At 36.6% G+C, this 13,811-nt stretch overlaps 1 protein-coding gene across 1 annotated transcript in view; it reads left to right on the forward strand.

Moving 5' to 3' along the window:
• The window catches only part of LOC145782758 (leucine-rich repeat-containing protein 9-like), a 28,499-nt gene that overhangs the window by 412 nt on the left and 14,276 nt on the right, over nt 1–13,811 (forward strand). The window contains exons 2-21 of the mRNA XM_082594516.1: nt 153–371; nt 1,257–1,397; nt 1,768–1,831; nt 2,133–2,254; nt 3,677–3,808; nt 4,395–4,550; nt 4,684–4,758; nt 5,295–5,461; nt 6,867–7,053; nt 7,403–7,527; nt 7,782–7,899; nt 8,291–8,411; nt 9,231–9,291; nt 9,798–9,883; nt 10,451–10,548; nt 11,328–11,561; nt 12,016–12,195; nt 12,768–12,899; nt 13,120–13,245; nt 13,587–13,718. Coding sequence (XP_082450642.1) covers nt 153–371; nt 1,257–1,397; nt 1,768–1,831; nt 2,133–2,254; nt 3,677–3,808; nt 4,395–4,550; nt 4,684–4,758; nt 5,295–5,461; nt 6,867–7,053; nt 7,403–7,527; nt 7,782–7,899; nt 8,291–8,411; nt 9,231–9,291; nt 9,798–9,883; nt 10,451–10,548; nt 11,328–11,561; nt 12,016–12,195; nt 12,768–12,899; nt 13,120–13,245; nt 13,587–13,718 — 2,676 coding nt within the window. The remainder of the gene's footprint in view (nt 1–152; nt 372–1,256; nt 1,398–1,767; nt 1,832–2,132; nt 2,255–3,676; nt 3,809–4,394; nt 4,551–4,683; nt 4,759–5,294; nt 5,462–6,866; nt 7,054–7,402; nt 7,528–7,781; nt 7,900–8,290; nt 8,412–9,230; nt 9,292–9,797; nt 9,884–10,450; nt 10,549–11,327; nt 11,562–12,015; nt 12,196–12,767; nt 12,900–13,119; nt 13,246–13,586; nt 13,719–13,811) is intronic.

The raw sequence follows: 13,811 nt of genomic DNA on the forward strand, positions 1-13,811 counted from the left end.
ACATATTTCATTAAAATATGAATGTGAATTTACATTCACATGATTCACAAGCTTATTTCATCAACTTGTATCACAGAGCATTGAATATAGTTTTAAATTTGATATTCAACTGCAACTAACCAAAAAAGACTTACACATTTAATTGTGTTTAGTGTACTAGCAATGGAATTCAGTATGCACAACTTGAAGGGAATGGACCAGTTGTTAAAGAACTTGAAATGTTTTTTTCTGGATTCCCGCAAATGATCGGGCTTAATTATTTTCCTAATCTTACTACATTGGTTATTGTTGGACAAAGCATTAGTGAAATTGCAAATTTACAGCATTGCCCTGCATTAAAGGAGTTATGGATATGTGAATGCAACTTAAAAGTAAATAAATAAGTAACATACATGTACCTAGTAGTATTAGTTTATGTAGGCTACCTAGCAGTTATGTATTTAGCATGTATATACTACTGCAGGTAGTGAGTACTCAGGCTTGTGCTGATAGCCAGGAAGAATGCTCCCTTCTTCACAATAACTTACCTATGTTGGTTTTTCTGTAACATAATATTCATATAACGTATTACATATTCATATGTAATACATTATATGTACATACATATGTACATGTAACATATGCATCTTTCAAGTAGGAAGAAAAAAATGTTATCCATTGTCACCATCACTGGTTCCAAGCTTCTGTAGGTATGCGAACTACCAGGATTAAGCTTTTATAGATGCTTTCTCAGCCTTTGGATGAATATTCTTTCTATTAACGAAAAGCTTAAAATAAGCTTAAACTGTATGTAAAAATTAAAAACTTCCTTTCCATCTAAAGTAGGCCTACAAGGTTAAGAAATTTTAGTTGAATTGAATTGATTTTTGTTGAATTACCATGTTGAATTTTAGTTGGATTTAGTCGAAATTAAGTAAAAAACAAACAAAGTAATTGTTGCATCCATTAAATGTCTTCTTCATATTCGTTTTCATTTTAAACTGTCAACTGTGGTTGTAATAGCCAAATCTCATGCAAATTGGCTTATAGCTCACTTATACCTTTAAAATCTTTTGCATTTGTCTTATGGCTATACTCTAGGTTGGCTGCCACAAGTTGAGGAATGAAGAAAAATTTAAAAATTAAATGCCTTGTGATCAGTTTCATCCTATTTTCAACTATAAAACATTGCTTTTTTCTTTGTTGTGATCTGATTGCGTGCGGTTTTACTTGCATTGAGCTGCTGTGCATCCTGTATGTGTGCATATATTTTTCAGGAAATTCAAGGACTGGAATCCAACAAGACATTACGCAAACTTTTTTTGTACAGCAATTCCATAAAAAAAGTTGAAAATGTGACTCATTTATCGCACTTGGAAGCTTGTGATTTGTCAAAAAACGTTATTGATTCAACACAGGTTAGATTGAATATTAATGCTTTTGTGTGCAGCAGTAAGTTTTGTCACAAAGAAAATTAAAATGTAGAAAGTTTTTTGCATTTGATTTTGACCACCACACCTGAGAAGTGAGCTTGTTGTGCATTGTATTAGACACCATTGAGCTACTGCAAAAGCTATAAAGCGACCACTGAGCGTTTACCATTCGTATTACTAATGATTGTTTACTCTTAACTTTTTGCCATAAGGAGGAGAGAGTTAAATTAGCTCTTGTTTCATGAACAGTTGGTTCATAGAGTTTTTGTTTCACGATTTTATCACTTGCGAAAGCATTTGTTTTCCTGACATAGCTTCATGTTTTATGTCGTCATTGAAATGTGTTTTTGTACAGAGTCTTGGGAATTTGAAGTCATTGAAGGAACTTAATCTTGCTGGAAACCACATATCATGTTTAGGTAGATATGAAAGTTAATTTTTTGGTGTCATGGTTTTTGTTGGAGATGCAAGAATTTTAGAGATTATGACCTTGTTCATTTTCTTTGCTTAGGTAAAGAATATGAGTAGGCTAATCAGTGTTTTACTTGAAAATACAATGTGTGCAGTTAGCCTAGACAATGAAAAATCAAACCTTTGGATGTTGAGTGCAATGTCTTAAAAATATTATGAAATACTATAATTTTTTTTTTTAACTTTCAGTGTTGCCCAAACAGTTTGTAGTGCTTTAAAGTTATATATCTCATTTTGTCAATTGGACAGGATCTTCACTCGATTCACTTTCACATCTTGAAAAATTAAATCTGGCTGGAAATAATCTCACTTCTTTCAAAGATCTCACTCATTTAGCTAAACTACCAATGCTTAAAGATCTTTGTATGAAGGTATGTGTTTTCATTTTATTGCTGCGCAAGCTATTATGCAACATAGTCCACAAAGATTTAGCCTACTTACACAATAGATATCAACACTGCAAGTTGTAGAGGTATAGTTGCAAAGAACAAAGTCAACCCATGCGCAATATGTGGAAAGAGAGTGATGAGAAATTCAATGCAATAAAAGGGGTATACAGTATAGTAAGTTGGTTCATGCAAGATGTGTTGATACGAGGTGAGATATGGTGAAACCAATGGGTGTGGTAAACACCAGGAGGAAGAAAAAACTGAAGAACTGATAGATATGCTACGAATGAGGGAGACTTAGGTACGACTTACCAGGGAAAACGAAGTAAGATTGTATAGACATGTATTACGAAGGGAGGGACAAAGTATTCTTTGAAAGGCTTTGACTTTGAAGGTACATGGGAAGAGGAAACGAGGACATCCTAAAAGAACATGACAAGAAAAGGTGAAGAATGAGTCAGACAAAATCGGACTGAAGGAAGAAGATGCGGTGGATAGAATGAGATGGATAATAGGAGTGAAGGCAATCGCTGCAAGAAAAGAATCGGCCACTCCACTAGTGGAGACAAAACTAAATTTGGATGATGACAAAAAGAGTATAATACTTAGTGCAAAGCAGAGCGAATTTAGCAAACCTAGTACATACCATATATGTAGTGTTTTGGGTAGTAATCACTATATTTGAATGGTTTGCTGACACGCAAACCTGTAAACGTAAAAAGCAGGTGTCGCCTATTTTTCAACTCACTTGATGTTATAGAAAGCATAAAGAAAACAGTGCACTTCTTCATATTTTTTCGTTGGTAAACTTTCTATGGTTCTTACACCACACTGAATGAAAGTATGTTTATTTAATCACAGAAAGTGAGCAATGCTTGGTCAGTTGAAGAGGATTGTATAATGAGAAAATTGGGCTTATGTTTCACTATCTTTGTACAATTGACTGATTGTGTTGGGAGTCTGATTGTGTTATTTTTAAGCTAAGAAAGCTTTTTTTGAAGCCTAATCCTTGCAAATATGCATCCCAGTAGATGCAGAGGCTTTGAACCACGGATGCAGGCTCGGTCGCCGAGATTGACAGAGTGAAGTTTCTGTTGTTGTTGAAGTATTACTGTCCTTGAAGTGTTTTGCTCGGTGTTACTGTCCTTGAAGTGTTTTGCTCAAGTAGTCATTCCGAGAGTTGAACTACTGTTACTTAGATCTGTGGGTCTGCTACTATTCGGTGAGTCCGATTCGGTGAGTTCCTAACCTCTAACCCTAAAACGGCAATGATAATTAGGCTACGGTACCCGATAATTAAAAAAAAAAAAATTGAAAAAAATCACCTAATAGGGACCGGACTCACCGATGCAGAGATACAATAAATATAGGCCTACTTATAGTTTATTTGTTAAACTTCTGCAGGATTCACTTTACCGAAACAACCCTGTATGCCTTCTGTGTAACTATTCCACCCACATGCTGTATCATTTACCAAATCTTGAAAGATTGGACACTTTTGATGTATCAAGTTCACAAATGAGGGACTTAGCTGAAGTAAGTATAGTTTAAGGCAAAGTCACATTGACATACGGAAACGTCCATGATATCATAAACATCACTGTAGTGTCGCATATTTGTTGACTTTGTAAGTTTTGCAGCGATTTGTGATTCAGCGATCACACTTTAGCAATTTGGTTTCTCGTAAGAATCATTTCAAGAAATATACTGTTTGAGAGACGTTTAAACTCTGGACTCCTGGAGTTTGAAATCAAAAGTTCATCAGCATCCAGTTGTTATCATACGTTCGACGTTGGCAAGGCCTCTGTATAGAGGTTGCTGTGGGTAAGCGTTGTTGAGAACCTATATTGATATCAATCCTCCAGAACGATTTTTACTGTGGCCAGGTGAAAGTTTTTTCGGTTTTGTGGCTTTTCTTCTCATGTGGGTGTCGTCTTTTTCACTCCCAATTAGTCATCTCTAGCGATCAAGACCCTTACATACTCCAAACCCACATGGCGTATGTTTTTAATCCATATAGCTTTGCTGAGCGTTAACTACTGTATATGTTTTGCCATTTTACTGTTTTTACATTGTAGATGTTGGGCTATGCTGAGATGGCTTAATGTTTTTGATTTGGCAGGCTACTGTTACGAAGAAAAAGATGTATTACAATATGAGGGTTAAAACCGTTCGTCGTAATCTAACAAACTTGACCAATCGCTTGGTTAAGGAGAAAAGACTTTTGTTGCAAATCCCTGAAGAAAAACTTCGCTCTTTTCATTTTTCTTTGAAGTCGGTAAGTCTGATTGGTGACTCCCTAATTAGAATTTTTTTCGTTTAAATCAAGTTTTTAGGAATAAAACAGTTTATCATATGTGATATTGTAAAATACATGCTTTTATGTTAAGTTCCTTTACATTTTTCAATAGATTGAGCAACAGCAAGAAATCGATGACGCTGAAAAGGACATGGATGGTGAAGACGATGAAAGGGAAGAGATTGCTGTCAGTGAATTAAAATTATATTTCGATAGCTAATGGTGCTTTGTGTTGCTAAAAATTTGTCAGAAATTTTCCTAATGTCAAAGATGCAAACTACTGCAATGTATGTGAAAGCCAGTAGATGCAACAACGACCACGCAAATTAAGATTTTCTTGTAGCATTTTTAATATCTTAGTGTTGTTATTCATTATGGCCATTATTAGCATTTCTTCCCATCCGAATTGTACATGTATTTCATTGTTGTGTTACAAAACTGAATACTTGATACAGTGGCATGTTATTTCGTGTGTGTGTTTGTAGTTATTTTTTACACCCTATTCTCAATCACCAGCAATAAACTTTACCTTTTAATATCGTACATAGCAGGGGGTGGTGCTTGTCTAATCCATTACGTCTTTTATTTTATAGTACTAACTGTATTTTTTTCTTTAAAAGTAAACTTCAAACATAAGTAATTATGTCTCCTTGTTTCGACAACAAATAAATCGTTTAGGAAATGAATTTCTTTCTTTATCAGAAATTTTTTCTTAATTTTCAGGATGACGATTACAAAGAGAGCATCGGGACACACGAGGAAGACAACCACCATGTCGGAGATTCTGCTGTTCCAGCGATGAAGCATGATGCCACTGACGATGACCGTCTATCCACGAAGCTTGATACTCTGAGGAGTCGCATCTCGTCCTGGAAGCAACAAACGGAAGAGTGAGTTTCTTCTCTTAAAAACATCTTTTGAATGAATGAGAGCTTAAAAAGTTTAACTACTCACACAAATTTTTGATACAATAAAAACAAAAAGTGCTCTATGAAGCAAAGTGCAAAGAAGTGCCATTTATGAAGCCGAGCAAACCCAAGTAACGGAATATTATCTATTGTAACGCTATTATCAAAGTACTCTTTTCAGCCTGTTTTACCCTACTTTTCACATAAATATATTTTTTTGCTTTTCCTTGCATTTGCAGTTTTGTTAATTTAGCAAATGTAGGCTATTTAATTAAAATTAAAGCTTTCTGCTGACAAGAATTGTAAACCACGTCCAAATTCATGCTTGGAAGTAAACTGTGCAAGTAATTATTCAGTTTCTGATTGTTAAATAATAAAATACAAGCAGAGTTATACAATGATCAAACATTGTTTAACATGAAACGAATCAAAATGACCTCACATTAACGTGATGTGAAGAGATGTTGAAATTTGTTGAGACTTCAACCTTTTTGTCACTGAGCCACGCGTGTAATGTGAGACAGCACACAAGTGTTGTAGGATATCAGTGAATAAAACAATCAGGTTTGATAACTATATGAATATTATTTGTAGAACTTTGGCCGCGTAAAGGCGGCTTTAACGGTGCTCTAATAAAAAGCATTAAAAAGAATTATTGAAAGTTTTATGTGTGCTTTTCCAGAGTACTGATAAAGCCGCCTTGACGGCGGCGAAAGCTTTACAAATATATTTTATTTAGTTGCCAAACCTGATTGTTTTATTTACAAATTTTATTTGTTTGGTTGCATTCTTATACGTGGATCATAATAAAACTTATGATCTGCAATTTTCCCAGCATTGAGAAGCCAGAACGGAGGTTAAGAGACAGCAGAAGCACTTTATTGCTTGTTGTGGGATATCTATTGAAAATTGTATTTTTGTCTTATTGCTTTTGACAATTGCATGTTTGCTGGTTATTTTCACAACAAAGAAATCCTGTCCAATTTTAGAAATTGAAAATGAATGCAATGAGATGGAACGTTATTTCTTTGTTTCTTTTTTATATACAGTATATCCCTCCAATCTCTAAAGTATCCTCACTCTGCTGTACTTCATCTTGAAGTCAATGATTATTTTCTACTCAATACCGGCATTAGTCGTTAGACTTCTGGAAAAGTTTTGTAAAGATATTGATTACTATTTGAAGATACACATGCTAGGCTATGTTATTCCGACGAAAAAACGTGGCGTTTTATACTCCAAGACGTTGAAACAATGTAAAAGTGATACGTTTTTCTGGCTAAGTGCTTTATGCCCAGACAGCAAATCAACCGTATTTTACATTGATTCAACGTCTGCAGACTTGCTATCTGGGTGTGTTACCTTTCTGAACAATTTCTTTTGGCAGAATGGAAGCCTACTTTAAGCAAGCTTGTGACCTTCTCAGTGGAATGGCCACTACATCAATACGACGTCTTACCATTGAACTGGAATCAGGCGGAAATGTCCGGTTTGAACAAGGATCACAAAACGACGTTTGGTACTCAACTTGCCATGATCTCGTTTTGTCAAGGTTTTGCGCATGGGACTACAAGGTTAGAAACAAACATGCGTGTTACAAAGTAAAAAACTAAAAATATTTCATGAATCCCAACTCTTGTTATTTGATAATTTCTATCTTTGTTGGTTGCTAGCAATGTTAATAGACTTTTCTGGCAGACCAGATTAGTTTCTATAATAGACACTGGTATACAGGCCGTAGTTTTCTCATCCCTGGTTTCCAAAATGATTGGTTCGTTTTTGTATCTGGCAACACTTTATTTACGCTTAGGTTTTTCCGTAACAATTTTTGTTTGGCAATAATCAGAAAATTTAAAAAAATTATCTGTCCATAGAATGTGTTTGATGTAACGGTTACAGACAATGAAGGTTTGTTTACTTCAGGCTTACAACGTAACCGGCATTAAAATGCATGGAATTACACGAATTCACAATCGGGTTTTGCGTTGTCGATTTGATGACAAGGTGCATTCTATCGGCAATGAAGAAGGCGGATTGCCAGCGAACAAGTATGATCAATTTTAGATTATTGTGATCGTCATCAGCACGTAACTTAATTGCTGGGACGACTTTGACTTGCAGTAACAACCAAAGCATAAATGCGTCATACAGAAAAAATTCTTCTGAGTTTCAGAATTTAAATTTGATCGTGTTTGGAAATGTCCTGTTTTGAATACGCAGATTTCCTCTTCTTAATTTTTTACTATTCTTGTTGCTTTCAATGCAAATGTTTATAGTGAAACGAGATATTTGTTGCTGATAGGAATTACAAAAAGCTGGTGGATTATCTATTCTACGTTTGGAATCCCAAGAGGCCTGGAGCCAAGCAGGAGCTCCATCGCATTGTCGAAGAAGGATTTCATCTCCATAAAGACTCCGAGGTCTATGATTGTTATGTTGTGTTCAACGCGCATAAAATTGTATTGAAACGTTTTATTTTTAAGTAATAAATCTGTTCACAAAGCCACCCAAATTTAAACTTTATTTTCTATGTTTAAATATTTCACAACAACGTGAGTCTGTGTTTTGCCTTGCTAGACAGGTGACCGTTACTTGATCTAGCTCCCTGAAGAAGTCAGTCGTGTCTGATTGACGAAACGTAAGAATACATACAGATTATCACTTTGCCCTTTAATTAAGCTTATTTAAGCCTAATGTGTGTTTCTATATTGCTCTGTATCTATAGCAAATATGCGTTGCTCTGCAGCGCTTTACAAAGCAGACAGGGTTAATGGGTTATATGCTTACAATGCACATTTTGTATATATGTAGAGTACGGACGAAGGTGTCCCACTGTCTAACAGCCTCTTCATATCTGAGAAGCCCAGGATGGATCACACTCTGCAAGAGACGAAAAATGAACCCCATGCTGATCCATGCCCGTTCAGATACGGTTGGTACTTGGTAGCTATTGGTTTATGAGAGCAACCCATGTCTAGATTGGCCCAATACATTTAGAATCAACGCTAGAAACTAGCTTTGAAATATTACATTTAACGTTTTATTTTTATAAATTTTAACAAACTTCGATCAATCATGGCTACCTAAAGATACGGCCTGATTTGTCACATTTTGCAGACATTTCCAGATTTTGCTAACTTTGGGCGAATGTTTAAATAAATTTTTCTAAAAATTATATTTTTGCGCTTTCTTTACTGTTTTTCCCAGATGGCACAATAGGTTTTAACATCCTCAGATGTTTAAAAACAAAGAAAATTTGATTTCGAAGATTTTAGTCAGACTGTTAATTTTTCAATAACAGTCTGATTCAGCGTTTTTCGACTTACTTTTCTCACTTGCTATTGCTTCACCAAGGCAACAAAAAGCTTTTTATATCATTAGGAGACAGCAAAAAGTAAAAAATTCTCAGAAAATGTCTCTCAAACACTAGCAGTACCTGTAATCAAAATCTGCAAAATGTGACAAATCAGGCCGCATCTCCAGGTGGCCATGGATCAATCTATTTTTTTCATACGCTGGCAAGCTCATATTCGGTCATTCACACAATAGTGTTGTTGATGTAAAGACACCAACTAATGATAATGTCTTACATTTGAATGCCGAAAACGCTGAAAAAACTATCCTAAAATATCATGCTGTCTCTGCTATCATTGGGTTTACGAAGGAGCTATGTGTGATTGAATGTGGTGTCATAGTGGGATAATTAAATGTTCACATTGGTTTAAATCGCTCAAACTTAACTGCTTCTCAGGTAAAGTAATCGTATCAAAAGTGTACCTCGGCAAAAGTGCCCCCGCCCAAGGAGATGGAAGGTAAGTCAGTTTAACAGGAAGATTCTTTCCTGAAAATTCATTCATTCATAGCTTGTCACGCCAGTGTCGGAGCCAGATAAGAGCATTGTTTGTGATGTTTTTGAGGTCGTTGTCATCACATGAAGGGCTAAGGGGGCAGTTGGTGAGGATGTGCTTCATATTCCTGAAAATTAATACACTGTGAATACGCAGTATTTCATGTTCTTTTAATCGACAAGAACTGGAGAGTTAGAAAGGCTAGGCTTGTTGTTATGCATTACAATGTTTCTTGTTATATAACCTCTTTTTATAAAATATATATTTCAAGAGTTTGTTCATTTTAACAGAAATAATCTCCAAAGGTAGTCTTGGTTAGACGCTGTCAAAGACATGCAGCTTTTACCTACCACTTTATGCACTACTATTACCAAAAAAAATCGTCCAGATAAAAATTCCCCTGACGACAATGTAATATTTCCATGTTGCCAAACGATTTTTCATCGTCATGTAACGTGTTGCTTGTGCAGAATAACGACTGAAAAGTACAACAAAATCGACAGCGTGTACAGACCGCGAAAGGAGTTCAATCAATCACCAGCTCTGAAAGCAACAGGTTCTTCTATACGCCTAAAAACTTCATTTTTCAGTATTAACATTTTTTAACTCGATCTGTAGCGTATTTTCTTTACTTTAAAGTGTAAAGTAACTAAATAATAATAACGTATAGTTTAATTAACCTTTAACATTTTATGACTATTCAATTGCTAAGGGTATGCCTGGCTACGAAGACCATGTTAGAACTATTTTTCAAGTAGTGAATTAAGATAGGTTTTCGGCCTTCTTGCCAAAACCTATCCGACATCATGTTTATGCAATCAATATTATTAGCACTGCACTATAAAACAGTGTTCAATGCCAAGCAAAAAAGCTAAGCAGAGCGGAAAAATTAAATATTGTTGCCTTTCTTCTTAAAACATCAACAACTTGTTTCTCCCTCATTGGGATCCCCAATGTTACCGGAAGGTTCTTATTCAAATAGAATGTGGATAAAAATTTCAAGACAAATGCTTGAAATGAGTATTTTCTGGTTGAATAACTGCTTGATGGTTGATCGTGGTTAAATGTCGCCAAACGGAAAAACAACTTTTGCAACTTCTTGAATCATAGGTTTGATTTTCAGACGACTGCGAATGCAGCACCCGCCAATGCGAATGGTGCGTGTTTGATAAGAACCTGGTGCTGCCAGAGTATATCATTGACTTCGAATACGCCGGAAAGGTCAGTTCTTTTGTAGACCTATTATAGTGTTGCCGATTGATTGCAGCAATTTAGAACATTGCAACACGTTGGTCTTGAAAATCGATTTTCTTCTTATATGACAGGGGTGTGTAAACGTTTTGCTTGAGGGTACATTTTTCCAAGCTTTAGCGGACGGTCCATGTGAGTGTATAAACTTGCCAAAGAAGGTTTCAGTTACAGTTTATGGACACTACTTCTCAGCTACACTTTACACTTATTCTTATTGCAGTTTTGGCAGATATTATCTGCCTTGCCCCATGTTTGTAGTCGCTAAAATATATCAGTACAAAATGGACAAAAAGAAAATGTTTTAAAGAGAGAATCACCGATCTTTCCAGTCTTTTCAACCAGCTTTCTAGAAAGCTATGAGCTTTTTTTTCTTTAAAGCTATGAGCATTTTGGATTGGTCCGTAATTTCTAATAAATAGTTTCTAAAACCCAGCTGTTCAGGTTAAATGTGATTTTGTGAAGTGTTTTTACTTCGGTCTCTCATGCTAGTCACAAGCCCGTCTTCGTACTCGATACGTAAAAAAAACAACCAAATGTTTAAAATAAACTCTATAAGATAGTGTGCTTAAACTGAGCAGTAGTAGTTTCGTATGGCACTTTCACACCCGATGTGTTGTATCGTGTTGTTATTGCTGCATCCACCCGGTTGTGCAATCCATCAACGTTGGACAGTTTCTTAAACCGATTAAAAACTGCTTTATTTTCAAAGCAACGGGATCACTTCTTCACCAGACACCTTGTAATTGCAGAAACCCAACTCTCCTTTCCAACTCCGTGTCGGAGAATGGATGAGCACTGGCACTCCTGCTTCAAATACCGTGTCTACAACCTACGATTTGTCTTCCCTGTTCAGTGGAGAAGAAGTGTTGGATTCGCAAGCAATTAATCTTCCTCCGAAAATCCGTCCTAGACCACGTCTTGTGTCATTATCTGAAGACTTGTTGCTGAAGCTTGGCCGAGGCATGTCCATGACGCAGATTACTGTAAGCTGAGTGTTTTCCATTGTTGCCATTGTTTTTTTGTATCTTCACACATTTAGTTGTTCGCTTGTGTCGTTTGTTGGCATTAATGTGCTATGGAAACGTCGAAAAAATGAGTTCAGCAAACACTTTTATGGCCCGAGATATTTTCAACGATTTTTAAGCTATGAATTGTGCGTGGTAGACTTTTTTTATACATTGAAAACCACTGTCAAGGAAAGTATTGAAGCAAAAATTGCTTTGTACTTTTTGTCGAATCCAAGCTATTGTCGGCTGGTGAAGGTTTGGATTGCGTGGACGGGCAAAAAAGCCAATCTTTGTGTCTACCTTCAGGCATGCCATGCAGTGTCCTGCTAAAGACACAGCCGCATGCTCTCGATAGGTGTCTTACTACAAAGCAACGAATTCTTTCCCGCAACTTTATGAGAATCTAATTTCTGTTAAAACTACGTCACAGGAGCTCAATCTCCATGGGAATGGACTTGGACGCCTGAAAGGCATCAGCTCTCTGACACAATTGAAGTCTCTTGTTGTCAGCTTCAACGAGCTGACGAGGCTGGAAGACGTGGCTTACATGTCCCACTTGGAAAAACTAGATGCAAGTTTCAATAAGATCAATTCCCTTGAAGGAATGAGGGTATGACGTGGTATTTGTGTCAATGTTACTTTGTTTTGCTTTTTGTTGTATCCAGGCTTACACCCGTTGGTTGCAGCTTTTGATTAAGATGTAGGGCAAGGCAAGGAAACCAATCTTCTTGTCCACCTTCAGCTATGTCTTTAAGTATCTTGCCAAAAACACAGTCGCATCATGCTCTTGCGCGGTGTCGAACCCGGGCTCTTTCGATTGGCGTACCAGGCCTCTCACCATTCGGCTATGAAGCAGATTGCTTTGTGTTTAATTAAAGAGTACCCAACAATGGAGATTTTGTTTCTAGTCTTTTTGATTTTGCCCATGGTACAGTAGCAAGTAAATCATGTAAATCGTGTAAATCATGTAATCATGTAAATTGGCAAGAAAGGGGGAAGGCTTACGCTCTGCAGTGGGCTCTCACAGGCTGAAAATGATGATGACAGTAGCAAGAATTGACAGCGATAGACACGTGTTTTGCCCATGAGGTTGGGCTCGTCAGTATCGCACCACTAATTCATACTAAACAGGCTCTCGACCGCCCCCTTTACCAGCCAATTGAAGATTTTCTTCTTATGCAGGGAATGTCAAAAATTCGCGAGCTGAATTTAAGCTGGAACCAGCTGACGAGTTTACGCGATGATCTGACAGTTTTGAGGAAACATTCTCCAACGGTGACGAATCTCGACTTACGGAACAATCCCTGGATTAAGGTAAAAACCAACTGCGCAAAAGCGACTCGTCTTATGGTGCTCGAATTATATGACAGTTTGTAAAGAAAATAAAAACTATCAGGTTTGCTAACCAGTAAGATTTTTTTAAAATTGTTTGGAGCTTTCGCCACCGTAAAGGGGACTTAGTCAGTATTAGAAAAAGCACAAATAAAAAGCATTAAAATCAACATTCAAAGAGAATTGTTAATTCTGTGTTTAGGCAGAATATCTTTTCCTTCGTGTGATTGGCCGACTTAAGTCCTTAACGACTTTAAACGACACCCTTGTAACAGAAACCGACGCTGCCGCTGCTTTGAGACTAGTTTCAGGAACGAGAATTTCTCAGGTGAACACTTTCTGTTTTTCTTTCTGCTTTACTAACTTGAAGTTTACGCTATTATCCTAAAATGACACGACGTTTTAACGAAAAAATTAAGTATAAATTTTACATTAAATCTACATAAAGTTATACTCCTCCCCGATCCCTGTGACATCAGGTTCTTCTTGAATAAAACCTCGTTTCGGTAAACTTTAAAACAAAAATCATTTTCGATTTATTTGTTATGTTAACCGCTCCCAAGATCTTCCACTTGATAAGCAACAAGATAAAAGTTACAAATATGGTGGTTGCCTAGACTTACATAAATTGAACAAAATCAAATTCATTTCAACTGGCTGTTCGTACAGACGACACTCGTTGCCCATTCGAGGTTAGACACACACGTTCCAAACACCTTGAGCCTGCACTCGTTCGCCCAGATCGTTTGCTCGACTAGCAAACTGAAAACGGACCCTAAAGACAGCGCATGGATGTCGAAGGTGTGTATTTCAATTTCAGTACAATTTTTGGTCAAACTTGTTTGGGTGTACCTTGCTTCGCCATTAATGACTTTCCCACGTCTTCGAGGGTGA

This window comes from Aplidium turbinatum, chromosome 14 (genome assembly GCF_918807975.1).
Source record: "Aplidium turbinatum chromosome 14, kaAplTurb1.1, whole genome shotgun sequence".
Taxonomy (NCBI): Eukaryota; Metazoa; Chordata; class Ascidiacea; order Aplousobranchia; family Polyclinidae; genus Aplidium; species Aplidium turbinatum.